The sequence below is a fragment of the Balaenoptera acutorostrata genome, chromosome X (assembly GCF_949987535.1).
Source record: "Balaenoptera acutorostrata chromosome X, mBalAcu1.1, whole genome shotgun sequence".
NCBI lineage: Eukaryota > Metazoa > Chordata > Mammalia > Artiodactyla > Balaenopteridae > Balaenoptera > Balaenoptera acutorostrata.
This window is the reverse complement of record NC_080085.1, coordinates 103864899-103892564: the sequence shown is the minus strand read 5'-3', so window position 1 is coordinate 103892564 and position 27666 is coordinate 103864899. Positions and strand designations below refer to the sequence as shown.

Here is a 27666-nt window from a genome sequence, read left to right as displayed (position 1 = left end):
TATCATGGAACACTACTCAGCAAGAAAAGGGAATGAACTATTGATACACACAACAGCTTGGATGGATCTCCAGGGTATTATGCAGAGGCTAAAAAAGATAAAGTCAGCCTGAGACAGTTATATGCTGTATGATTCCATTCCAGTTACATTCTTTTTTTTTTTTAATTTATTTTTGGCTGTGTTGGGTCTTCGTTTCTGTGCGAGGGCTTTCTCTAGTTGCGGCAAGCGGGGGCCACTCTTCATCGTGGTGCGCGGGCCTCTCACTATCGCGGCCTCTCTTGTTGCGGAGCACAGGCTCCAGACGCGCAGGCTCAGTAGTTGTGGCTCACGGGCCTAGTTGCTCCGTGGCATGTGGGATCTTCCCAGACCAGGGCTCGAACCCGTGTCCCCTGCATTAGCAGGCAGATTCTCAACCACTGCGCCACCAGGGAAGCCCTCCAGTTACATTCTTGAAATGACAGAGGATAGAGACTTGGGGGAGAGGAGTATGGGGAGAGGGTGTGCAGGAGGGAAGTGGGTGTAGCTATAAAAGGGCAACTCAAGGGATCCTTGTGGTAATGGAGCTATTCTGTATCTACGCATATGATAAAACTGCATAGACCTGCACACACACACACACACACACACACCCAAATAACTGGACGGAACACCGGTGAAATTTGAATAAGGTCAGTGGACTGTACCAATGTCAATTTTCTGGTTTTGATATTGCACTCTGGTTATAAGAGATGTTACCATTGGAAGAAACTGGGTGAAGGGTAGATGAGATCTCTTTGTATATATTTTTGCAATCTAATTTTGCGGATCTATAATTTTTTTTAACATTTTTGTTGGAGTAGAATTGCTTTACAATGGTGTGTTAGTTTCTGCTTTACAACAAAGTGAATCAGCTATATGTATACATATATCCCCATATCCCCTCCCTCTTGCGTCTCCCTCCCACCCTCCCTATCCCACCCCTCTAAGTGGTCACAAAGCACCGAGCTGATCTCCCTGTACTATGCGACTGCTTCCCACTAGCTAGCTATTTTACATCTGGTAGTGTATATATGTCCATATACACACTACCACTCTCTCACTTTGTCCCAGCTTACCCTTCCCCCTCCCCATGTCCTCAAGTCCATTCTCTAGTAGGTCTGCGTCTTTATTCCCGTCTTGCCCCTAGGTTCTTCATGACCATTTTTTTTTTTAGATTCCATATATATGTGTTAGCATACAATGGAATATTACTGAGCCATAAAAAGAAACGAAACTGAGCTACTTGTAGTGAGGTGGATGGACCTGGAGTCTGTCATACAGAGTGAAGTAAGTCAGAAAGAGAAAAACAAATACCGTATGCTAACACATATATATATGGAATCTATAATTATTTTTTAAGAGTTTGGTTTTTTTTTAAATGAGACACCAAAAGCAGATGGCATTTTCCAATGAAGCAATGTGTAGAAAAGAATAGGCTGTTCCGTTTTGGGGTTTGTTTTAACTAGGTTAGGTGCAAAGGCTCCCAACGCAATCACAGTCAGTCCCTCTCCAGTAAGTCTCCTGTGCATACTCACCAATAGTAGAGAGTATAGTTAGTGTCAGGATTTGTATTCCTTCCAGGGAGCCAAGCGCACTTCATGTAGCTCAGGTTATACCAAATGCATTGTAGCTCAGTAACAGCGGACTCAGGATCGCCTGGAATATGCAGCCAAGAGTTTAGGACCCTTGTCTCCTTGCCCTGCGAGCTGGCCAGTCACTCTAGGGGCTGGGGGATGGCAAGCGTGCTTCTGGCTGCTTCTCCGGAAAGCTAATCCCTAACCTCTCACCCCATTTGACCCAGAAGGCACCCAGGTGGAAGAAAACCCAAATCTAATTTGTTCACAACTTTCTCTCTTTACTATCACTGAGGGACCCTAACTCCTGTATTCCTAACTGGAGAGAGTCTGAAGGTCAAATAATATTTCAGTCATAGGAAATGACTATGGAATTTCCCAAATGAATGTGAAAATATAAACAACCATTATATCTACCTGTCTTTTAAAAAAAACAAGTGTTCTGAGTTATAATTTACCTTGTCTTTTGAGCAATACTGACACACCTTGTTTTAAAAATTAAACAAACCTTCCTCCTGAGGCAATTTGGGGAAAGGTAAGCAAAACGTAACTCTTAGTAGTTGTCTATTGGGGGTTATGGCCTTAGGAGCCCTAAAATCTTGATGATCTGAAATCTCTACCTTTATAAAGCCTTTTAAGTTAAGACTTCACGTCTCTAAGTTAAATGCCTATGTTTAAAATTCAAACCTGTTATCCCTCGTGCTCCTTAAAGGCATACTGTGCTGAGCCATCACCACCCACCTTTTCGTCATAATACAAGTTAGTTTCTTTCAGATTATTAAACTCCTCAAGAAACGAGTATAGGGGAGGTAACTTGCTGTAAACCATGCTCCCAGCCTCCTAGCAGTACTGAATTTTATAACTTTACAAATATTACTTCATATACTTTTGATCCGTGCATACAGGTAGAGAGAATGGTCTAGAAAACAAGTCATGTAGTGCTAAGGTTTGGAGGTAGGAGATGGGACCTTGCCCAACCAAAGGGCAACATGGTATGAATAGATAATATGTATCTAGCATTTACTGTCTTCCAGGCACTATTCTCAGCACCTCATATGTGCTGATTGATGTAATCCTTTCAACATTCCTGGGAGGTAGGTACTATCATCATCCCTTTTTACAGGTGAGGAAACTGAAGAGAGAAGGGGCTAAGTGATCTGCCTAAGGTCACACAACTAGAAGCTGGCAGAGCTGAGATTTAAACTTGGACATCTGGGCTCTGGTAGCCCTGCTCTTCCTGAGTATATGCTTCTCCCTGCATGTAACATAAGAGCCAGAAGGACACTGGGTGATGGGTGGGAAGGGAGCTGGGGGAGAATGATCAACCTGACTACTTGACAGCTTTTTCTAGGGCTAGTCTTGAGTCAGAGCTGGGCCAGCATGCCCACTTTCCTCTGTTAACATCTTTCCCCAAATATATCCTGTATATCAATCTAATCTCTCTATAATGAGTAAGACACTATCAATATTTTCGTTTGTTTAAGGCACTGGCCTGGGACCTGAAGATCTACAGCAACTCACTCAGTTCCCTTCTTCCTCACAAAACAGATCAGGGTAATAATACACGCCTTGCTCATTTCACCGAATAAGCTTGAGAAGCTCAATTTCGGGGAGAGGCGTATGTGTGTGCGTGTGCGTGTGTGTGTGTGTGTCACTTTCCAAATTATTAAGTGCTCTATAACTATCAGGCATTGTTATTCAAGTTGTCTATGAGCACCTCGAAGGCAGAGATGTCCTGACAGTTATTGGTGTGTTCTCAGCATCTAGTACCAGTGCTTATTATATTATTATACCAGTGCCACTTATTAGACTCAACAAATGTTTGAAAATTAAATGAATTAATGAACACTGAACATAAGCATATGGATAATTTGGATTTATTCTCTAAATGCCAAGAGACAGTGCTTTTAGCTGTTACCTTCAGGGGGCGAGATGCACTTTTCCACCAAAATGCTAGGCTTCTCACTTTCGTTGGTGCTACACTGGGACCCCACTTGCAGACAAATCCTCTCATTCAGGGGCACTTCTTTTGAACGATAAGTTTCTGGAGCAATTTTCTAGGACAAGGAAATTTAAAAAGGCATTGCAGTAGCAAACACACAGAAATACATTTGTGTAAAGAAAATGGAAAGTTATCAAATGGTATACAGTTCAGTGATTCTCAGCTTCCGGTGATTCTGTTCTCCCATCCCTGGGGGACATTTGTTAATGTCTAAGAACATTTTTAGTTGTCATAACTTGGGAGAGGGCTGCTACTGGCATATACTGGGTAGAGGCCAAGGATGCTGCCAAACATCCTATAATGCACAAGACAGCCTTCCCTCCCCCAACAACAAAAAATTATCCCGCATCAAATGTCCGTAGTGCCACCATTGAGAAACCGTGGTATAGATAAAAGACAGTTTCCCGCATTTTCAATGTATAAACATCATGACATTTACTACAAACCTACCATGCTAACACATCTGTCTAAGAGCAATTTCAAAGGAAACACAATAAGTTTATCAAAATTCAATTCCAAGTAGATGCAGTATAACATCAAGATCAAGGTAAAAAGGACTGCTTTAAGAATCTGGCAATCCTGGTCACCTCTGAGGAGAGGAAGTAAAGAAGGGGAGCCTGAGGGCTGAGGAGAGACTCTTCAGGAAACACCTTTCTGCACTGTTTGACAATTTTGACTATCTCACATACACATATGAATTATAAGGGTTGATATTATATGCACTGAGTATAGCACGCTCTTATTCTGAAAGGTAGATAAGCTTTGTGGAACCACAGAAAGCCAACTTATACACAGCTTACAGATAATAATCACAAGCCTGGTTACTATGATTTAGAATAATGAGATTAGAGGCTCTTGAGGAAATTAACATTTTCCAAGGTGACAGAGTTGGGATAACTAAGAACTGAGCTGCTTTTAATCAGAGCTCCAAGGAGCTTCCTGTTTTGCAATAGTTTCTGACTCAAGGTGGAGACAGCATTTCCTTTTATATACGTGCTGATAGCCATGAAGGGAAATTTTGTCAGAGTTACCTCTATCTACCACCCTAAGTGGTACTCTGCCATTTCACATGCCTGCTGCCAACTGAGCATGAGGGCAACTGTGAGAGACTCTCAAAACCAGGACACAAGGATGTCCTCTGAGAGGTAGCCAGCAAATCATCAATTAACGAACCATAGCAAAGACATGGGGAAGAAAACAACACTTTGTATAGACCGAACAGCTCTTAGGCCCAGGCAAGACAGCACTCTAAAAAAGGAGTTAGCTGGTCAGCCCTGGAAGAAGAGAAAAAGAAATGTCTGCAAACAAAATTCTGACAGGGAGAAAAGAGAGGGTGATTCAGCTCCATGGACATTGATTATTTTTGTCCCAGCAGCAAAGCCCTGCCTACCCTCAGTGGGGCCTCCAGCTATTCTGAGTCAAGTACATTTTCACAACAAATTCCTGATTCCTTGCCAAGAAACCTACTTATCATTTGGCTTTCCATATAGTTGCTGCCTACAGAAATGGAACATACCAATTGTGCCAAGAGAAGGCTCTCGAGAATGTTTCACCATTATAGCTCTCATGGCGAAGTAAGGAAACTGGCCCTTAATTGATGAATGTGTGCTGAGGAAACAAGGATTGTTGGTAATGGTGGCAGGAAAGCTCCGAATGCAAATTTCACCAACCACACAATTTTACTAAGCAAAAGTCCCATATACCCCTGAAGCAGCCACCCTGACCCAAGAATCCTTGATAATTCTTGTGTGGAAGCTGCATTTGCCCTCTGAGGACACCCGGGGGAAAATGTACGGTCAAATGCCATAAATTAGAATCATTATGGAAAAATTCCAGTTCTCTTATTATATTAGATATTGTTCCAGTGAGAGGGCTGAGGAGTTTTATTACACAAGTATTTTTAATAAATGGAATTTCTTAAAGTAAAAACATACTTTAGCACCTAAATCTAGCCTTTTTTTAAAAAAAAACTTCATTTTCAAAGTTAATCAGTTATTGATTCAGACCCTTTATTAATTTATTTATTTTTGGCTGCGTTGGGTCTTCATTGCTGCACGCGGGCTTTCTTTAGTTGCGGCGAACGGGGGCTAGTCTTCGTTGCGGTGCATGGGCTTCTCATTGTGGTGGCTTCTCTTGTTGCAGAGCACAGGCTCTAGGCATGCGAGCTTCAGTAGTTGTGGCACGCGGGCTCAGTAGTTGTGGCTCACGGGGCTTAGTTGCTCCACGGCATGTAGGATCTTCCTGGACCAGGGCTTGAACCTGTGGCCCCTGCATTGGCAGGCGGACTCTTAACCACTGTGCCATCAGGGAAGCCCTAAACCTGAACCTTTTGTTTTCGGCATATGAATAAAAAAATAACTTAGAAAAGACATGGTAGGGGGAAAGATAAAATACTTTTAAAAAATCTCTTTCAAAGCTCAAGGCAAATAATATTAAATTGGCATGAATAAAGTAGGAACCCCAACTGTCAATGATCGCCAAGTCAAGTGCACCTCTCTGTATCAGACAAGAAACTAAATCCCTCCCAGAAGATCTTGATGAAGTATGTGTGATAGCTCCCACGTGACTTTCGGCTGTGGTGACTCATTCCACTGGTAGCTGCTGTTATGACATTATGCTCCACCTGTCAGAGAATCTGGGCTCCTTTGAAAATTTATCAAAAATCAAGGCCAGAGTCCTGAACCGATCCCTCCCCCTCAAGTCCAAAGTTCATTTGGCTAGATCGAAGCTTTCCCAATTGCTAATCCTTTCTCAGAAGGAAAGGGGAGTCAGCTTCAGCTTCAGTCTCTTTGGATGCCTAGACAGAACATCCGTTTAATTTATTCACCTAGTAAGATTTGCCTATCTCTTGGTGATGAAAGAGATCTAAAATCTGATGCCAGATCCTTCTTCTAATTGCCAGATTAGACATTGCTAAAACAATGGTGAAGGGCAGCCACTTAAGCTAGTCTTGTATTGAATATGTTTTTTTTTAAAAATCATCTATGATTCCATATCTTAATGGTCCTCCAATCTGAAGATTGAAAATGACCTCAAGGATTTACCTCATTTAGCAATTTGGGACCGTTAGACGGTCATAAAAGCCCTGTAACATGTACAAACTATCATAATGCCACTGCTTCAACATGCTTCAAAGCATATATACACCCCGGTGTGGTCTGATGACATTAATGCTGTGTCCAAAGGACAGAAAGAGGGAAGGAAAACCACTCCTCCCATTGATTCTCAGTCTCAGGATTGTAAACTTCAAAAAGGTCCAGACAGGAAATCCCCCATCACTGACTGGAAAGAATAATCTGTGTTTATCACAACTGCTGCATTGGCAGCCTTCAAAGCTGTCAAATGTCTGGAATAAATGAGCAGGCCTTAGGCAGAGGCCACCCTTTACGGTCTCCATCTGGTCTCTTCAGGGGCAAAACGGAGGGACCAAGATTAAACGATAATATTAGGTTGAACCATATAATATGACCTATAAAGGCAACAATTTCATATGGTTGAATCTAACAACAGTAATAATAATAAAAGCTAACAATTACTGAACACTAACTCTGTGCCAGGTGTATCACAAACATTATCTCCTTTAACAAACACACACCATTCATATGAAGTAGGTACTTTTAGCCTTTCCCCCCAGCATTCTACAAACAAGGAAATGGAGGCTCAGGCTCAGATAGGTTAAATGACTTGCCTAAGGCCACAAAACTTGAAAGGGAAAGAGACAAAATTTCAAACCCAATTCTATCTGATTCCACTGCCTCCTAAAGTTACTTTCAAGTCTAAATTTCTGTAACTATACTGAGGAATTCGCCCCATTTCTAGACTAGCATATCAGCATGTCTACCTGACTGATCCTTGAGCGTGGTTGACGGGCTAATGAATAAGGACATGTTAGAAAGATGGTGACCTCTCCTGGGGGTTTCAGTTAGATACTTAGGTGACGCACTAAAGGGTCTTTCCTGGAATTTCTCAAGGCTGAACTACCAAAAGTTGCCACTAAGACTCCAACTGTCTAAGGCCCCTCCTTAGGAACAAGAGGAAGCCAACAGTGTGAAAAGGGAAACTGGCCTACCAGAGTTTCACAGGCTTCTGCATTTGGAGGACCTCTTTTAAAACACAAATATTTCTGACCAGCCTCAATTCCTTATCAATCAACACCTAAACTATAATTAACACCTCTGCAGGAAAGCAGGAAGGCAGATTAGCAAGTTTCCCTCTAGAGGAAGAGCCCATTCCATCCTCACTTCATTAAGTTTCCCATACATTATTTTTGGTGGACCAGCAAGCCAGAGACGTGAGTAGAGCCACACTTTACACACGAGGAAATGAAGGCTCAGAGAGGTTAAGGAATTTACCCCAGGCCACTGAGCTAGCTGAATGGTGCACTAACTAGTTCTCCAGACTCTTCCTGCCACCAAACTGCTTGAACATGGTGATTCCACAGTTCACTGAGCCAAAGTACTGTCATTAATAACAACTTCTCATTGGCCTTCTCAAAATCCGGGACAAATTCAACCCCAAACATCCTCCACCTCCCCCACCCACACACTGAAAGAAGATACAGTCATCCCTCTTACACCCGAGGGGCATTGGTTCCAGGACCCACCACGGACACCAAAATGCATGGATGCTCAAGTCTTTATTTAAAATGGTGTAGTGTCTGCATATGGCCTAGGCACATCCTCTCCTATACTTTACATCATCTCTGAATTACTTATAATACCTAGTGCAACGTAAATGATATGTAAATAGTTGCCAGTACGAGGCATTCAAGTTTTGCTTTTTGGAATTTTCTGGAATTTTTTTCCCCTAATAGTTTCCACCTGCAGTTGGCTGAATCCACAGATGCGGAACCCAAGGACTGTATAAAGATATAAAACAGTTCTGAACAGACGATATGATGCTTTGAGGAACCTGTCAATTAGCAGGGGCTACAAACCAATAAGGCTCAAAAGGAACTTCCATTGAATAACACTATCATAAAGAATCCGAAATTATCCAAACTTGTTAACAAAAATTCACTTAAATCGGTCGCACATCCGACTGGAAAGGCTGAAAGTTTCTCTCATTTTTTCTCAAGCATCAGGGAACTGTCTGGTCAACCCCACCTGCCACTGACATCTTATTTTTTCATTTTCCATATGGCCATTTACTTTTGCATCACATAGTTCTTGCATATCTATCTGTGCATGTGATTAGTGAGATGGTAAATGTGAAAATTCCCTGAGAAATGGAAAGTGTTATATAAATACAAGGCTTCAGGCAGCAACACAGAAACCAATGTTAACATAATTAATTATTCACTGGGTGCCTACAGGAACCAACTTTAACATAATTAATTATTTATTGAGTGCCTAGTATTTCCTAAAAGAGTAATAATCTCAATTGTATTTGATTGGCAAATATTTTCTAATGTTCAATTTTGTCAACAGTTGTTTCCATAATTTTCCCAGTTAAAAAATTTGGACACAACTCAAAAATAAAAATCCCACTTTGAAGTAAGATTAGAATTTGGCTTATTCTTAGCTCCAACTCACAGTGTTCACTTTACCTTATCAATGCAGTATGTTCCAGAAAACTTACCTTATCCTGTTTGTTGCCAAAATGACTAAAATACTTTAGACTACAATTTGGGCTGGCTCCCTCAGGAGGATTCCATGTCCATGTGACTGTGCAGAGGTTTTCAACAGACACGCTCAAATTCGTCACAGGTGGCTGAGTTTCTGTTCAAATCAAGCACAAGAAATACATTTATCCACAGCAGCCAGTGTTTTCAGTGGTTAATTTAATCCATTCCTCCAAGTCCTAGAGACCAAGAATCATAAAACTGAGTTATCAAGAGCTCACATTTATTGAGCCAGACAGCATTCTAAGTACTCTCCACATGTTAATCTCAATCCTCACAACCTTATGAGACAGGGACCCTCAGCCTCATGCAAAGATGAGGCAACTGAGGCACAGGGACATTGAGTCACTGGCCCCATATCCCAAGGCCAGTCAATGGCAGAGCTGAGACGCAAACCCAGAAAGTGTGGCTCCCAGGCCGCATTCTTAACCACTTGCTATAGTGTGAACACAGAGGAGAGTATATTCTTAAATGTCCAAGTTTCCCTCCGGTGGGTATTTGGGGTCCCCTACACTGCGCGCCCAGGCGCACTCAATACAGACAGTTCAACCCCAGCAGTTCTGCGAGTGAGTTTAAGCAGCTCATCTTTAATCGTGCTTGCTAACGTGACCTGGCAATTGTTCTTGTAACTTTTCCAAAGAAGTACTGAGAAAGAGATCTAACAACCCTGTTGCTCCCCTGAGATCTGACACTAAACAGCTGGAACTGTAGCTTTGACAAATCTGAAGAGGGACGAAAAGAGGAGAAACTGTGAACCAGTGTCTTAAAAAATGTGTTTCATTTTGAGAAAACCCACCACTGTCTCCACCAAATATTTACTGGCTCTATTATCTTGGACCCAGCTTTAGGATCGGGGATAGGAGTTTTCATGCTTCTGCCAAATGCAGGGAAGTACATATAGAGGAGGGAAAGGAAACATCATTTCAAACTTTCCCGAGAACTTCTCCTGAGGCCAGGACTACCAAAATCGTCCCCCGGAAACTGGATGAGGGCTCCTCTGTCCTATCTTTGCAACTTTTCTGTAAGTCGAAATTTATTCCAAAATAAAGTTTATTAAACTAATTTTTTTAAAAAACCCCGAATTGTCTAAAGTGGCAAACTTAATCATTATTAGTTACTTAAGGACTACAGTTTTATTAATTTATCAATCAGTAGTTCTATTTTATACTCTATGCCAACACTTTGGAGTGCTCTGGGCCTCTTACATAATCTGCAGTATTTATGCCATTACCTTCCTCTTTAACTGAACAAAAAATACCATTTGTCCCAAAACATCAACCCCACAGGCACTACAGAGTTGGGGTTCCCCCCTAAGTCAGGTTTATACACAGCAGCCTGCTGCACAGGCCCTGAACTCTCAATATTCATTCTGCCTTTCCTAACTCAACTACCATTAGCCTTTCTGAAAGGTAGACCAAAGGCCCAACCGTGGGGAGGAGGAGCCCACAGCAGGCCAAGTCCTTGTGGAAGCAGCGAGTTCCTATTGCACTGCATTAAAACCCAGCCTGTGCCAGGAGCACCAATGGCTTAGGCGACAGTGATTTTAAGTTAGGATTTTAAGTGATTACAGGAGTGTATAGCTATTCCAGTTTGGCCTTTCGAACATCACGTCGATATTTTTGAAGACAAATCGTTTATCAGGTATAGAGTCTCTAATGAAAACTTTGTTCCTACTGAAGATTACAATTTACTTTAGGATTATCTCCCTTACTGTGCAGTTTCCAGAAACACACTGCAGCAAAAGTCCAGGATAGCTGGCTTAGCACTTCCTGACACTCTGCCTTCCCACAAACCTCCCACTCCCACACAAAAATTAAAGTCCTAACAATAAAAATATTACCTATTTATGGTTTGCTTAAATCATACCCCAATTTTCAAGGCAGTCTAAGACCCTTTTAAATCTATTTTTTAACCTCAGTATTTTAATAGAACAATAGCCGGCCCTATTTCCAATCTCTCAAACGGATTTCATTTTCCCCCATCTGTTCTGAAGTATCCCTTAGTCAGATCTTCTAACAGGTTTGCATTTTAGGCTACTTGTGGCTATCTGCCATCCTTTTTTTTCCCCCCTAATGGTTCCTTCCATTTCTCTTAAGATTTTTCTACTTCCTATACTTTAAAAAGCACACACACTCACAGAAACTTTTTTTTTAATTTTTACTTTTTTAACATCTTTCTTGGAGTAGAATTGCTTTACAGTGGTGTGTTAGTTTCTGCTGTATAACAAAGTGAATCAGCTATACATATACATATATCCCCATACCTCCTCCCTCTTGCGATACAATCTCCAAATGTGTAAATATATCTGAATGTACGTATGTGGGTATAATACATCCAAACACATGCATAAATAAGTGGGGACTGTGCTTCTTGTAAAAGTCCGTAACAACTCCTCATCTGTAAGACACATCATTTCAGCGTAGTGTATTGATTAAGAGCACGGACTCTGGAGCCAGACTGCCTGAGCTCATATGCCAGCTCTGCTACTTACTAGCTGGCAAGTTACTTAACCTCTCTCTGCCTCGGTGTTTGCATCTATAACATGAGGATGATAATAGTAAACTAATGAAAAAGGGTTATTATGAGGATTAAATGAGTTAATACAGATAAAAAAGCTCAGAACAATGCCTGGCACAGAACAAGTGCTATGTAAATGTGTGCTGTCTGCTTTCTTTCTTTCTGAAGAGACGAAATAGGTCTAAACAGTTGCTTTGGTTTTCTATGGAACTGATATGTGTCCATGGCCTTAGAGACACAACAAGCTTCTCTGCCTGATAAGCTTTCCTTAGGCATCTAATTCTAACCATTTCTTAGGGGTTGATCACTGACCAGAAAGGGGAGCGGGAAGGAGAGAGGGACTCAAGTAGCTCCCTCAACTATACTTCAAACCTCAAGCGAGTCTGTGTGGTAATCTAGCACAAGATCCCATTCTAATTATGAATTAACATGATCAATGCTGTTTCTAATAATAAGGCATGTTACTTAACTAAAAGTTTTTGCTCTCTCTTGTTCAATCACAGGAGCTGGCAGAAGCATGCATATTGCGGGAAAAGTCAAGGAAATCACAAGAGTTATACACGAGTCATCCATCTCCTTCCTTTACATCTACTCAGTCATCAACCTCTTTCAGAGTTTTTTGCAACACTTTTTTTAAAATAAATTTATTTATTTATTTATTTATTTTTGGCTGCGTTGGGTCTTCATTGCTGCTCATGGGCTTTCTCTAGTTGCAGCGAGTGGGGGCTTCTCTTGTTGCGGAGCACAGGCTCTAGGCACACGGGCTTCAGTAGTTGTGGCACACGGGCTCAGTAGCTGTGGCTCGTGGGCTCTAGAGCGCAGGCTCAGTAGTTGTGGTGCATGGGCTTAGTTGCTCCACGGCATGTGGGATCTTCCCGGACCAGGGCTCGAACCCATGTCCCCTGGATTAGCAGGTGGATTCTTAACCACTGCGCCACCAGGGAAGCCCTGCAACACCTCTCTTAATCATCCCAATCACACTAATGTGCTCTGCTGGGCCCCGTGAGCCAGGCAGACATACAGCAGTGAGGCACGGGCCTGGACAGAAGGCGTGCACAACACATCTTTCTCGTGGCCACCTCCAACCCTAGATCCCTTCGTAGCTTCGTACTCCAGTGATTCCCCACACTCAGTCAAGTCTCCCTGCTGGCTTCTCCTCTAGTGTCATTTTCCTCAGGCTGCGCCCCACTCAGCTTCAAGGGCAAATGAAGCCCTTCTGCCTGGACTGATTTTGCCAATGCACCCTCCTGCCAAGCTGGGCTCCTCGCTGAGCACAAAAGGGCACCCTCACCCTTACTTCTGGGCCTCTGTAGCTGCTATTCCCCCCAACTGGGAATAACTGCTCCTCCACCTACTCAAATGTCACCCACCCTAAAAGTCTAGCTCAAATTTTAGCTCTTCCACGACACTCCCACCCCTCAGTTTCCCCTCTTCTGAATGCCTACAGTACTTATTGTTTGGACTACACGGTCTGGCAATTATAAAGCAAGTCTCCAATACATGATCATTCACTTCATACCAATGGCCTGTACATACTTGCATGGGCGCCAACCAGTCCTGCCCTGCTGCTCTGGGAGGGGCCCAGCTCCTCTCCCAGCCAAGGACTCCCTTCACTTCTGCAGAGAGAGGCACTGAATACAGTGGTTAGGGGCATGGCCTCTGGAACCAGGCTGCCAGGGTTGGAAGCCTAGCTCCTCCACTCTATCACCTACGAGAGCTCTGGGCCTTGCTGTGCCTCAGCTTCCTCACATACAAAACAGGACTAATAACAGCACCTACAGAGGGTATTGTGTAAAAATTAAATGAAATAGTTCAAGTGGAAAACTTAGAACGCTGCCCGGCAGAGTAAACACTATATAAATGCTAGTTGTTATTAAGACATGCCACAATGTGGGCTACCAATCTAAATAGACTAAACTAAGCTGGTAACCTAATCTTTCATAAACACTCAAAAGATTAGAGCTGGAAGAGCCCTTAAAACTTATGGAGTTCAACCTCCTATCACAGATGAGAAAGCTGCTGTACAAGGAAGGGGAAATGACAAGCCCTGAAGTCCCACACCTGGGAAATGTCAGACCACTAAAACTCAAGTCCCCTGACTGTTTTTCTTCTTTTTTATTTCACCATGCAATTCTATCAATATTTCCAATGGGAAAAAAGTTTTTCTATTTCTAAGTAACCAAGTTACTAATGAACTTCTGTGACAAAACTGATTAAGTTGGGGGTTGCCAGTATTACTAGAGGGCCAGCTGTTTGTTGTTCCAGGTGCGTGGGGGGAGGAAGTCTGTAGGAGGGAGGGGGTTAGAGTAGCACTGTGAAAATCAGGAGACTAAAGAGATGGGTGACCCCCTCCCTTCTCTGGACTGCAGCTGCCCCATATGATTATGGGAATCAGATCCCCCCAAGTGAACTGGGGGCAACGATTACGCAGTATACTCTAAGGTTCTAAGCCAACCTACAGAGCCTGGCTCAGTACTAAACAAGGCAGGCACTTGAATCATTGACTGTCAAACTTCAAACCTCCCTCAAGTCTCTACTCAAATGCCACCTTTTCAGTGGAGGTCTTCCTACTCCACCCTATTTACAATGGCAAACCCCTTCCCTGCTTTGTTTTTCTCCATAGTACTTATCGCCATCTGACATACCTTATATTTTACTCCCCCCGGCCCCTTCCTCTGACTGCCAACAGCATATAAACTCCAAAGGGCAGGGACTTGACCTGTTTTGCTCACGGCTCCACTCTCTGCCCCTAGAACGCTGCCTGGCACAGAGGAGACTGTGCATACGTTTTGTTGACTGAATCAATAGAGGCCATCGAGGTTTCCTAATCAACATTTCAACTTGGGTTTCAAAGCACAACACACTGGTTGAAAATGCAATAAACAAATTGTGGGTGTTTGTGTCAATGTGACAATAAAACCTATCGAATTTGGGGCTAGAATTTGGAGCTACTATCGTCACCAAAAATGTCCAGAAGGCCACTCATGGCAAAAGCTGGCCGTGAGGAATTCATTAGCCCTCAACTTTTCACAGTAACTCTGGCTGATTAATTTAACTTGCCGCACCAGGGTGAGGGGTATACGAGAACTCTCTATACTATCTTTGCAACTTTTCTGTCAATTGAAAATTATTCCAAAATATAAAGGTTAATAAAGGAAAAGGAAAAAAAGGCATCCACGTGGATGCTGCTCCGGGATTCCCACTGGATTTCTTGGACGCCAGGGGTGGCCGCGACCCTCACGTCCTTTTCCTACAGGGACTAGGAGCTTTAGAGGTTCCCTTCGACTCCCACCCCCTCGCTGGACCGGCCGCGCAAGAAGCCCCGGCGCGTCCCACCTCGCCCGGACCTCGCTCGCCGTCCCCGCGGCCTCCCAGCCCCTCATCCCCTCCCGGGGGCACCGGCGACATTCCGGCTCCCGACCCCGCTGCCCTCCGATGCCACGGACTCGTTTCGGCCCTGGGCCCCGGCGCTAGGCTCCTCGCCGCTTCCCGACGGCCGAGGGAAGTGCGGCGACAAGTCGTCGTCCTCCGGCCCCGCCGCCGCCCCCGCCGCCCGGGATCCGGGAAAGCCCGGCCGCTCCGGTTCCCCCACCTCTAGCCGGGCGAGGGAGGCGGCGGCGGCCGCGGGCGCGGGGCGTCGTGGGGACGGCCCCCGGCGCCCACCCCCGCCGCGGCGGCCCCGGAGCGCCCCTGCTGGCCTCTCGGCCGCGACCCCCACCGCCCCGGGCCCCGGGGGCCACACTCACCCGCGGGCGCGGCCACCCCGCCGCCGCCGGCGCAGAGCAGCAGCGCCCACAGCCCGCAAAGCCGCGCCGGCCGCTCCATGTAGTCCCTCGCTCGGAGCCCGGCCGGGCTGCAGCCGCGGCAGTCTCCGCCTCCTTCGCCCCCTCTCCCACTTCCCGGCTCCGCCGCCCTGGAGGCCGGGGGCCGGCGCAGACCGGAAGGGCCGCCCAGCCCACAGGCCGCAGGTAACCCCAGGCGGCCAGCGAGGGCAGAGGGGCGGGGCGCGGCGCCCGCGACTCCCGTGGCGGCTTCCGCGGCGCGATACCTGGCCCCGCGGCAGCCGAGCCGCCACCGCGCCCCCGGAGTCCGATCGCGAGCCAGACAGAACTTCCCCGACCGTGTTGCGGCGCGGCCCCCGCGCCGCCCGGCCCGGTGCGGACTGTGCAGCTTGGCGGAGCCTCGGACAGGCCCCGGGCTGTGCCCTGCCGGGCACCGGGGCAGGGCGGGCTCGGGGAAGGAGCCTTGGCCTGGGAGTCTGGAGACGAAGCTTCCAATCGTTGGCCTCTGAGCCCTTGTTTCCTAAATTCTGACTCTGGGGTTAGTAAACCCAGGCCTGACCTCACAGGGAGGACTTGGAAGACCAAGGAGGGGACTTGGCGGGAGTGTGCTTTGTCAACGGGACGAAAGGTATATTTGAAAGCTGGTGAGCCATAATGTTGAGTCGAAGAAAAAAAAGAAAGAAAGAAAAATTATAAATATGAGGGACAGTGCCATACTATGTACTTCGATTTTTCAAAGCTCACCAAGAACTTTCTTCATCTTTCTTTTTGATAGATATATATTGAGAGACGGAGGGTGAGCGGGAAGGATGCGCATTGAATACGTTGAAAGTGGGTGGCTATGAGGATTAATGACGCTGAGGGTGGAGGAAAACGGGAACCCTTTAGTTTCCTGTGCCTGCTGTAACAAATTACCACAAATTTAGTGACTTAAAACAACCCAGCTGTATTTAAATATTAGAGTTCTGGAAGTCAGAAGTCTCACTGGGCTAAAATCTAGGTGTAGGCAGAGCTGCGTTCCTTCTGGAGGTTCTAAGGGAGAATCTATTTCCTTGCCTTTTCCAGCTTCTAGAGACTGCCTACATTCCTTGGCTCGTTCCTGTACCACTCAGACCTCTGCTTCCCTCGTCACATACTCTGACCTTCCTGCCTTCCTTTTACATTTATAAAAACCCTTGTGATTTGATTGGACCTACCAGATATAGAGAAGGAACTAGTGGTTGGGGGGGCCATAAAGGGGTGGGGGAGTGGGAGGTACAAACTACTGGGTGTAGATAGGCTCTAAGGATGTATTCCACAACACGGGGAGTATAGCCAATATTCTGTAATAGCTGTAAACGGAGTGTAACCTTTTTAAATTGTGTACAAATTTTTTAAAAATTGGGGGGTGGGGGATTTCCCCGGTGGTCCGGTGGTAAAGAGTCCGCCTTCCAGTGCAGGGGATGCAAGTTCGATCCCTGGTCGGGGAACTAAGATCCCACATGCCCGCGGGGCAACTAAGCCTGCGCGCCACAACTACTGAGTTCAAGCGCCTCAACTAGAGAGAAGCCCGCGTGCGCGGCGAAGATCCCGCATGCCGCAACTAAGACCTGATGCAGCCAAAAATAAATTTAAAAAAAATTTTTTTAAGGAAAAAAATAGATTTGGACCTACCAGATAATCCATGATAATCTCCCTATCTCAAAATCCTTGATTAATAACTAATAAGAACCTACTGTATAGCACAGGGAACTCTACTCAATACTCTGTAATGGCCTATATGGGAAAAGAATCTAAAAAAGAGTGGATATATGTATATGTATAACTGATTCACTTTGCTGTACACCTGAAACTAACAGAACATTGTAAATCAACTATACTCCAATAAAAATTAATTTTGAAAAATCCTTGATTTAATCACACCTGCAACGTCACTTGTGCCATATAAGATAACAAACCTATTCACAGTTGTCTGGGATTAGGTCATGTACACCACTGGGGGGGGATTATTCTGGCACTATCCCCCCAAAAAAAGTGTCATGTCTGGATGGATGATGAGACCCACTAACTAGGGTGTATTTTGGTTGAATTAAGCCAATGGACACACCTGAAATCTTTTGCAAAAAATATAGCAATAAAATTGCAGATAATACACCTAGTCTAGACCCTACTCAAAGAGCCTGGGGATGTTTAACCTATCCGAAACAAAGGCCTCACTCTTGGAATTAAGGCCCTCAAGTTCAATAAATATTATTGTCCTTCTAGAAACTGCAGTAGACACTCATTAAAAGCAGGCCCTGCCAACAAAGTGCTGCAGCCAGTGTGAGGGGCGATCATAAGGGCAAGAACAGGGAACTCAAAGAAGGGACAACCTATGGGAGGGCAGAGGCAGGAGAGGCTTCCAGAAGGCAGGCCTGCCCGTGCTGAATTTTGAGATATTGAGTCTTGCACTCCAAAGTTCAGAATGAATCCTTGCCTGTGTATATTACTGAACAAAATAATGTTTATGAAAACACTGTGTAAACTATCGAAACCAGCAGAACTGAGAGAGGTTACTATTATTTCTAAATCGCCCCACAAATAGGCTAGCCACTCTCTAACCTAAGACCTCCCCTTCCCCATCACCACACACATACACTTGTTGACATTTGCTATAAACATTATACAATAAGTTTATAATAATGTTTCCAAAATGATTATGTCATCTGCCTTTTAAGAAGTCTCCAGTTGGAACAGGAGCCCCTGGGAACTGGCTGAGTGCCATCATGGGCACCGCCTGGCATAGACCGAGCAAGTCCTTAATGAAATGAACAGTAATGGCTGCAAACAATTAGAAAAATAAGGGTCACGACTTGTCATTAACCTTCAGAAAAGGCCCTGAAAGTGTGCGCATTGTGAGGAAAAAAAACCAAGCGTGGTGGCATGGCTTCGACAGTCCTGGCCTGCTGTAATGGGTAAGACTCTTAGAGTCAGTTCCATTTCCTCTAGACCCTAAATGTCATGCGACATTTGAAAAAAGAATTTTTTTTGTAGGGCTAGGCGAGGGTTAGGAATGCTGTTTCTTCAGCATCAAACTTTTATTTGTAATCTCTGTGTACTTTTACTCAAAGAACATCTTGATTGAGTTAGGCCACTGCCCCCGCGTGCAAGAAGATGAAGACAAATGCAAGGCTTTCCAGGAACTGCAATAAACAAAGAGCTCTCATTTTGGCTTAGTGTAATCAAAGTCCTGATGAGTCAACATCAAGTTTAGCTCTAACCTTTAATCCGTTGAGCCCTGATGACTTGGGTGTGAGATTCCCAGTTGCAGTTCTTTTCGCTTTGGCTGGTCGTGGCTGGAGTTCTGGGCTGACTGGTGCATCCTGTTGGCTTTCTTGATCTTTACCCTTCTCACTAAGGCTTTCTTCTTTTCTGTAAATGGAGTTAGAAAGGGGCACAAACAAGAAAGTATCCGGGGGGAGAGAATGATGTCCCTCTTTCCAAAGTCAGATCTCCTTCCAGCCAGCTAGAGGCCCCCTGCTGAGTTCATAAAGGACACAGACCCGGGCTTCCCTCATGGTGCAGTGGTTAAGAATCCGCCTGCCAATGCAGGGGACACGGGTTCAAGCCCTGGTCTGGGAAGATCCCACATGCCGCGGAGCAACTAAGCCCGTGAGCCACAACTACTGAGCCCTTGTGCCACAACTACTGAAGCCCGCATGCCTAGAGCCCGTGCTCTGCAACAAGAGAAGCCACCACAGTGAGAAGCCCGCGCACCGCAATGAAGAGCAGCCCCCGCTCGCCGCAACTAGAGAACGCCCGTGCACAGCAATGAAGACCCAATGCAGCCAAAAATAAATAAAATTTTTTAAAAAAAGGACACAGACCCCAGCACAGACCAAGGGCTTAGTCAAGAATTCTGGCTCCTTAAGCAAAAATCTCACAAAAGGTCTTCTACCTTTTACTAAGCGAAACCAGAACAGACCCTCAGCGCCACTGCAATGCAAAGAAAAAAGGGAAGTAGCAAACAGGGAATTTCCCTCCTGACACTAGAGCAATGGTTCCCAAACAGGGGCGATTTTGCCTCTGCGGTGGAAGCAACGTCTGGAGATATTTTTGGCGGTCACAACTTGAGGGATCTAGTGGGTAGAGGCCAAGGATGCTGTGAAACATCCAACAATGCACAGGGTGGTCCCCCAGAACAGACTTCCCCGGCACAAAATGACAATAATTGAGAAATTCTGAGCTAGCGTACTTTGTTATCTTTTGTACTTTATCCTTACCCAGCCACTGTCCTCATGCCCACCAAAAATCAGTGAGAGATTAATGCTAAAACTTATCCTTGACACCTCCCTTCCCTGTATCTAGTGTACATAGTCTGCCCACCCCACCAATAAGCCATGAGGTCACTTAGATGGGAGAACATTTCTCAGATCTACTCTTTGCCCCACCTCACCTCCACTGTTCTGTTCAGGTCCTTATCGTCTTGCCCTTAGAGATCACAATGGTCTTCAAATCCACCCTCCAGGAGACAGACCTTCCCAATGTGAAAATCTGACCATTTCACTCCCAGCTTAAGCTTCTTCAGTGACACCCCCTCCCCTCAAATGCCACAAAAGGCAGTCCCAACTCCTTTGCCTGCAGGCTTGTTCCTTCGTGTCTGATTCCCCAAACTCTTTCCAGCTTTATGTCCAGCCAGGCTCCCCAAGTCACTGGGAGCTCTAGCCCTCCTAGCTGCTGGCCACCTTCAGGCTGAATGTCCCTTGCGGGCAATTTTGTTTGGTTCACATCATGTTTATATTTATTTAGATGTAGATGCCAGAAATGAAGAAGAAAAATAAACAGGCGATTTTGCGTAACACCCCAGATCTTTAGCTTCTCTTAAGAAACCAGAAGTTCTGATAACACTGGGCCTGTGTTTCACTGTGCCAGCTGTCAGAGGGTGCTAAACAGGGCTGCCACCTCATCAAGAGGGCACGTGCCTCCTGTCTGCACAGGCCCTAAGCTCCCTGGCCTGGCCTACTTCCCTTACTTACTACTTGTTTGTCACCTCTGGTATATTCTCACTACAGACCTTTCCTCTTGCTGTTCTGTTGCCCAGAAAACTTTTCCATTCTTCAAATGTCACTTATTTTTTTAGCTTCTTTAACCCCCAAATGCAAAATACTTTACCCCCTCCTATATGTGTGCCCGTAGCACTCGACAAATTCCTCTACCATAGCAAATAAAACAGAGGTTTGTGTGCATGTCAGTTTCTGCCACTGGATTTACGTTCCTGGAGGCCGGAGACTCTGTCCAGGGTGACTCCAGGATTTCCACCTAGGAGGAGCTTAGGGCCAGCAATGTGATTGGAGGCCGTGTGTACAGCATGCAAGCACACTGCTCTGACTTAGGTTATAAGTTTATTTGGCTGTAGGGAAGACAACGTCTGGCACCCCAGAGAACATGAAGATGAATGTGACATGATCAGTCCGGATTTAATTGACTTAAAGGTTTTTGCTCTTCAGCAAGTGGTTTTCTTCTAGAAGTTTCACAGGGTGCACTCAAGGAAGTGCTGTTTGCACAAGAGGCCTGTGACAGGACTGTCTGGCCGTTCCTCACACAGGCCAAGCGCACTCCTGCCTCAGGGCCTTTGCCCTGCCTATTTCCGCTGCTACTTGCCCCACTCGCTCACTTCATTCAGATAGCTCATTGAGGCCTGCTCTGGCCACCTCATCGAAAATTGCAAACCCCATCAACACTCCCTATCTCCCTTCCTGGGTCACTCTGTCTCTCTAACACTCGAATGTAAGCTTCAGGAGGGCAGGGAATTTTTTCTGATTTTTTTCCCCCAGCTGTGTCCCCAGCACTCAGAACTGTACGTGACACATAGTACATACTCAATAAATATGTTTGAACGAATGAATAAGCTACACTTTGATAGGTGCTATGAGAGATACCAAGCAACCAACCAACCAACCAACCAAACAAGGCAACAGTTCTTGCTGTTGCCCTTGGGAAACTTCCAGCGTAAGTATGGAAAGGTATATAAAACAATTAGAGGAAATGGAACAAACAAACATAAATGGCAAAAATGCTCTTCTGTGGTACAGGTTTCAGAGAAAGGCGAGACAGACCAGTATGGTTGGAATTGCTTTTGAAGGCTTCTTGGAGTAGCTGGGAGTTGAACTAGACCTTGAAGGATGACCAGAACTTAGGGAAACGGGTTGGGGGAAAGGGAGGGAGGGAGAGGGAGGGGGAGGTAGGGCCAGAGAGCGCATAAGCGAACAGCAGTCAGCTTGAGGCTAGATCTCAGAAGTAATAAGGAGCCTTTTACCAGCAAGGTGGTGGCATACATAATAAAAGTGGTGTTTAGGAGATCTGGTTGTCTAAGAGGAATCATCAAGACTTCCTTAATTCTTGCCCAGAGGGAAGAAGGCTAGGGAAAGACTATTTGAGGCTTGGCGGTCAGGGACAGGGTCAGTCTCTAGGCAAACTGTGGGCTCCACCATCAGACCCCTGGGGCTGTGAGGCCAATTCTTCCCTAGGCCAAACAACTTGGGGCGCTGTGCTGCAAAGAGCATACCCCTGGGGCCTGGCACCCCTACTCTCTCTCTCTCTCCCCTTGAGAGCATTCAATATCCCTTTCAGGGACTCCGTGGCCTCACTCCCTTCAGACCGCAAACAAACACTCCCTCTACGGAGCTGGCCCCGTTCTGCTTTCCGACACTTCGGAGGAAGGGCCTCTGTGCCTCGTCGGGAATCCGGGGCTCCTCCTTTGGCCTCAGGTTGGGGTGCTGTCATTGGGGCCACTACCCCAGCGTCTCAGCCAGGATTCCTGCAACCTTCTCACTGTACCCTCTCCACCCTGGATGTAAGACCCTATTTAGGTCCTGGCCCCTTCCCTGGCCCAGGCAGGACCAATCTTTGCACACTGCCAAGCGCAGCCTTCAACAGTCCCATCTGTGCTAGTGCCTCACCACTCAGGACGCTTCAGTTTAAAGATTCAAATGCATCACTTGCATGTTAGCTGCCTGCATCTTTTTGTCCTGAAAAGTCTCCATTGTTTGTCTTGAATGTGTAGGGTAGTTACTATTTACATTTGAACAGAGAACCCTCCGGTCCCTCTTGCCTCAATCTACGGTGCCTCGGCTATGGAATCAATGCTCGAATTTGCACATCCCCAGAGGTCACTTTGCCTATCTGGCTGTTGCACAGTTCCCTCTGAGGGATTGAGGCCTCACTTTTCACTTGGAAAACACCAGGCTTGGGGGAGGGCGGGGGAGCAGCAAAACCCATTTCAATTTAGTTCCTGAACTATACCATATCGCCCACAGCCCTTCACCTGGATTGCCCCTTCTGACTGGGCTGCTTAGAGCAGGGTGACTGCAGCACGACCACGACCACGTAGTGGGTAGCATTCCTGGAGCTGGGCCATGGCTGTGTGCATTCTGGGCCATCCTCCCCACTTCTCAGCCACGGAGGCAAAGGCCGGAACTTCACTTCTCTGCATCCTCACTTCCCAGGATGGTACCAAGCCTTGCGGATTTGATGAGGTTTGCTTTATGATACAATGTATAGTTCATTTTTGTAAGTGTTTCATGAGTGTCTGAGGAACAATTCTCCAATTATTGGGCCGAATGTTCTACATGTGTCCATTATATCAAGTTTGTGGATTGTGTTGGTCAAATCCATGTACTTGCTGAGTTTTTTTTTTTCCTGTTGGACCTATCAGTTACTGAGACGTGTTAAAATCTCCCACCATCATACTATGATGGTGGATCTGTCAAGTTCTCCTTATAATTCTGTCGATTTTTGCTTTATATATATGTATTTTTGAGGCTATTTCATCAGATGCATGCAAATCTAGAACTGTTATAGCTTCACAGTAAACCAAGTCATTAATCATTATGAAGTAACTTTCATTAATCTATGAGTGCTTTTGGCCTCAGGGTCTATTTGACTAATATTAGTATAACTTCATAAGCTTTCTTGTGGTCAGTAGTATGTGCCTGGTACGTTTTCCCCGCATCCTTACTTTCCTGTCCCTGCTATTATGTTTTAGATGTGCTCTTGGAAACAACATATAGTGCAAATTTGTTTCTTTTCTATCGATAGGCAATCATTGTCTTTTTTTTTTAATAGATCTTTATTGGAGTATAATTGCTTCACAATACTGTGTTAGTTTCTGTTGCACAACAAAGCAAATCAGCCATATGCATACACATGTCCCCATATCCCCTCCCTCTTGAGCCTCCCTCCCACCCTCCCTATCCCACCCCTCTAGGTGGTCACAAAGCAACGAGCTGATCTCCCTGTGCTATGCTGCTGCTTCCCACCAGCCAGCTGCTTTATATTCGGTAGTGTATATATGTCGATGCTACTCTCACTTGGCCCCAGCTTTGCCCTCCCACCCCATGTCCTCAAGTCCATTCTCTATGTCTACCTCTTTATTCCTGCCTTGCAACTAGGTTCATCAGTACCATTTTTTTTTAGATTCCATATACATGCATTAGCATACGGTATTTGTTTTTCTCTTTCGGACTTACTTCACTCTGTATGACAGACTCTATGTCCATCCACCTCCCTACAAATAACTCAATTTCGTTTCTTTTTATGGCTGAGTAATATTCCACTGTATATATGTGCCACATCTTCTTTATCCATTCATCTGTCGATGGACACTTAGGTCACTTCCATGTCCTGGCTATTGTAAATAGTGCTGTGATGAACATTGCGGTACATGTCTCTTTTTTTTTTTTAAATAAATTTATTTATTTATTTATTTTTGGCTGTGCGTGGGCTTTCTCTAGTTGCGGCGAGCAGGGGCTACTCTTCGATGTGGTGCGTGGGCTTCTCATTGCAGTGGCTTCTCTTGTTGAGGAGCATGGCCTCTAGGTGCGCAGGCTCAGTAGTTGTGGCACACGGGCTTAGTTGCTCCGCGGCATGTGGGATCTTCCTGGCCCAGGGATCGAACCCATGTCCCCTGCATTGGCAGGTGGATTCTTAACCACTGAGCCACCAGGGAAGCCCCCATGTCTCTTTTTGACTTATGGTTTTCTCAGGGTATATGCCCAGTAGTGGGATTGCTGGGTCAGATGGTAGTTCTATTTTTAGTTTTTTAAGGAACCTCCATGCTGTTTTCCATAGTGGTTGTATCAATTTACATTCCCACCAACAGGGCAGGAGGGTTCCCTTTTCTCCACACCCTCCCCAGCATTTGTTGTTTGTAGATTTTTTGATAATGGCCATTCTGACCAGCGTGAGGTGATACCTCATTGTAGTTTTGATTTGCATTTCTCTAATACTTAGTGATGTCGAGCATCTTTTCATGTGCCTCTTGGACATCTGCATGTCTTCCTTGGTGAAGTGTCTATTTCGGTCTTCCACCCATTTTTTAACTGGACTGTTTGTTTTTTTTGACAGTGAGCTCCATGATCTGTTTGTATATCTTGGAGATTAATCCTTTGTCTGTTGTTTCATTTGCAAATATTTTATCCCATTCTAAGGGTTGTCTTTTTGTCTTGTTTATGGTTTCCTTTGCTGTGCAAAAGCTTTTAAGTTTAAGTCCCATTTGTTTATTTATGTTTTTATTTCCGTTACTCTAGGAGGTGGGCCCAAAAAGATCTTGCTGTGGTTTATGTCGAAGAGTGTTTTTCCTATGTTTTCCTCTAAGAATTTTATAGTGTCTGGTCTTATATTTAAGTCTTTAATCCATTTGGAGTTTATTTTTTTGTATGGTGTTACCTAGTGTTCTAATTTCATTCTTTTACATGTAGCTGCCCAGTTTTCCCAGCACCACTTATTGAAGAGGCTGTCTTTTCTCCACTGTATGTTCTTGCCTCCTTTGTCATAAATTAGGTACCCATATGTGTGTGGTTTTATCTCTGGGCTTTCTATCCTGTTCCACTGATCTATATTTCTGTTTTTGTGCCAGTATCATACTGTCTTGATTACTGTAGCTTTGTGGTATAGTTTGAAGTCGGGGAGCCTGATTCCTCCAGCTCCATTTTTCTTTCTCAAGATTGCTTTGGCTATTCGGGGTCTTTTGTGTTTCCATACAAACTGTAAAATTTTTTGTTCTAATTCTGTAAAGAATGCCATTGGTAGTTTGATAGGGATTGCATTGAATCTGTAGATTGTTTTGGGTAGTATAGTCATTTTCACAATATTGATTCTTCCAATCCAAGAACATGGTATATCTCTCCATCCATTTGTATCATCTTTAATTTCTTTCATCAGTGTCTTATAGTTTTCTGCATACAGGTCTTTTGTCTCCTTAGGTAGGTTTATTCCTAGGTATTTTATTCCTTTTGTTGCAGTGGTAACTGGGAGTGCTTCCTTAATTTCTCTTTCTGATTTTTCGTTGTTGGTGTATATGAACGCCAGAGATTTCTGTGCATTAATTTTGTATCCTGCAACCTTACCAAATTCTTTGATTAGTTCTAGTAGTTTTCTGGTGGCATCTTTAGGATTTTCTATGTATAGTATCATGTCATCTGCAAAGAGTGACAGTTTTATTTCTTCTTTTCCAATTTGTATTCCTTTTATTTCTTTTTCTTCTCTGATTGCCATGGCTAGGACTTCCAAAACTATGTTGAATAAGAGTGGCGATGGACTTCCCTGGTGGCGCAGTGGTTAAGAATCAGCCTGCCAATGCAGGGGACACGGGTTTGGGCCCTGCTCCGGGAAGATCCCACATGCTGCAGAGCAACTAAGCCCGTGAGCCACAACTACTGAGCCTGAGTGCCACAACTACTGAAGCCTGCACACCTAGAGTCCGTGCTCTGCAACAAGAGAAGCACCCAATGAGAAGCCTGCGCACCGCAATGAAGAGTAGCCCCCGCCCGCCGCAACTAGAGAAAAGCACACGTGCAGCAGCAAAGACCAAACACAGCCAAAAATTTAAAAAAATAAAAATAAAAATAAAATAAAATAAAATAAAAGAGTGGCGAGAGTGGACATCCTTGTCTTGTTCCTGATCTTAGTAGAAATGATTTCAGATTTTCACCACTGAGTATGATGCTCGCTGTGGGTTTGTCATATATGGCCTTTATTATGTTGAGGTAGGTTCCCTCTATGCCCATTTTCTGGAGAGTTTTTATCATAAATCGGTGTTGAATTTTGTCAAAAGCTTTTTCTGCATCTATTGAGATGATCATATGGTTTTATTCCTTAATTTGTTAATGTGGTGTATCACATTGATTTATTTGCATATATTGAAGAATCCTTGCATCCCTGGGATAAATCCCACTTGATCATGGTGTATGATCCTTTTAATATGCTGTTGGATTCTGCTTGCTAGTATTTTGTTCACGATTTTTGCATCTATGTTCATCAGTGATATTGGTCTACAATTTTCTTTCTTTGTGATATCTTTTTCTGGTTTGGTATCAGGGTGATGGTGGCTTCATAGAATGAATTTGGGAGTGTTTTTCCCTCTGCAAGTTTTTGGAAGAGTTTGAGAAGGATCGGTGTTAGCTCTTCTCTAAATATTTGATAGAATTTGCCTGTGAAGCCATCTGGTCCTGGACTTTTGTTTGTTGGAAGATTTTTAATTATGGTTTCAATTTCATTGCTTGTGATAGGTCTGTTTATATTTTCTAATTCTTCCTGGTTCTGTCTTGGAAAATTGTACCTTTCCAAGAATTTGTCCATTTCTTCATGGTTGTCCATTTTATTGGCATAAAGTTGTTTGTAGGAGTCTCTTATAATCCTTTGTATTTCTGCAGTGTCAGTTGTGATTTCTCCTTTTTCATTTCTAATTTTATTGATTTGCATCCTCTCCCTTTCTTTCTTGATGAGTCTGGCTAAGGGTTTATCAGTTTTGTTTATCTTCTCAAAGAACCAGCTTTTCATGTTATTGATCTTTGCTATTGTTTTCTTCATTTCTATTTCATTTATTTCTGCTCTGATCTTTATGATTTGTTTCCTTCTGCCAACTTTGGATTTTCTTTGTTCTTCTTTCTCTAGTTGTTTTAAGGGTAGGGTTTGATTGTTTATTTGAGATTTTTCTTGTTTCTTTAGGTGAGATTGAATTGCTATAAACTTCCGTCTTACAACTGCTTTTGCTGCGTCCCATAGGTTTTGGGTCATCGTGTTTTTATTGTCATTTGTTTCTATGTATTTTTTTATTTCTTCTTTGATTTCTTCAGCGATCTCTTGGTTATTTAGTCGTGCACTGTTTAGCCTCCATATATTTGTGTTTTTTAC

General features: G+C 44.5%; 2 protein-coding genes across 2 annotated transcripts in view; one reads left to right on the top strand and one right to left on the bottom strand.

The window, feature by feature from the left end:
- IL13RA1 (interleukin 13 receptor subunit alpha 1) overlaps nucleotides 1-15687 on the bottom strand; it is a 66136-nt gene extending 50449 nt beyond the window's left edge. The window contains exons 1-4 of the mRNA XM_057538814.1: nucleotides 15481-15687; nucleotides 9175-9314; nucleotides 3511-3649; nucleotides 1554-1674 (exon numbers count right to left, since the gene is read on the bottom strand). Coding sequence (XP_057394797.1) covers nucleotides 1554-1674; nucleotides 3511-3649; nucleotides 9175-9314; nucleotides 15481-15559 — 479 coding nt within the window. The 5' untranslated portion in view covers nucleotides 15560-15687. The remainder of the gene's footprint in view (nucleotides 1-1553; nucleotides 1675-3510; nucleotides 3650-9174; nucleotides 9315-15480) is intronic.
- Nucleotides 15558-18686, top strand: LOC130706302 (uncharacterized). Its single transcript, XM_057537687.1, has 4 exons — nucleotides 15558-15562; nucleotides 15721-16144; nucleotides 16582-16770; nucleotides 18606-18686. The coding sequence occupies exons 1-4, from the start codon at nucleotides 15558-15560 to the stop codon at nucleotides 18684-18686; spliced, it is 699 nt and encodes a 232-aa protein (XP_057393670.1).
- The last annotated feature ends 8980 nt before the right edge of the window (nucleotides 18687-27666 follow it).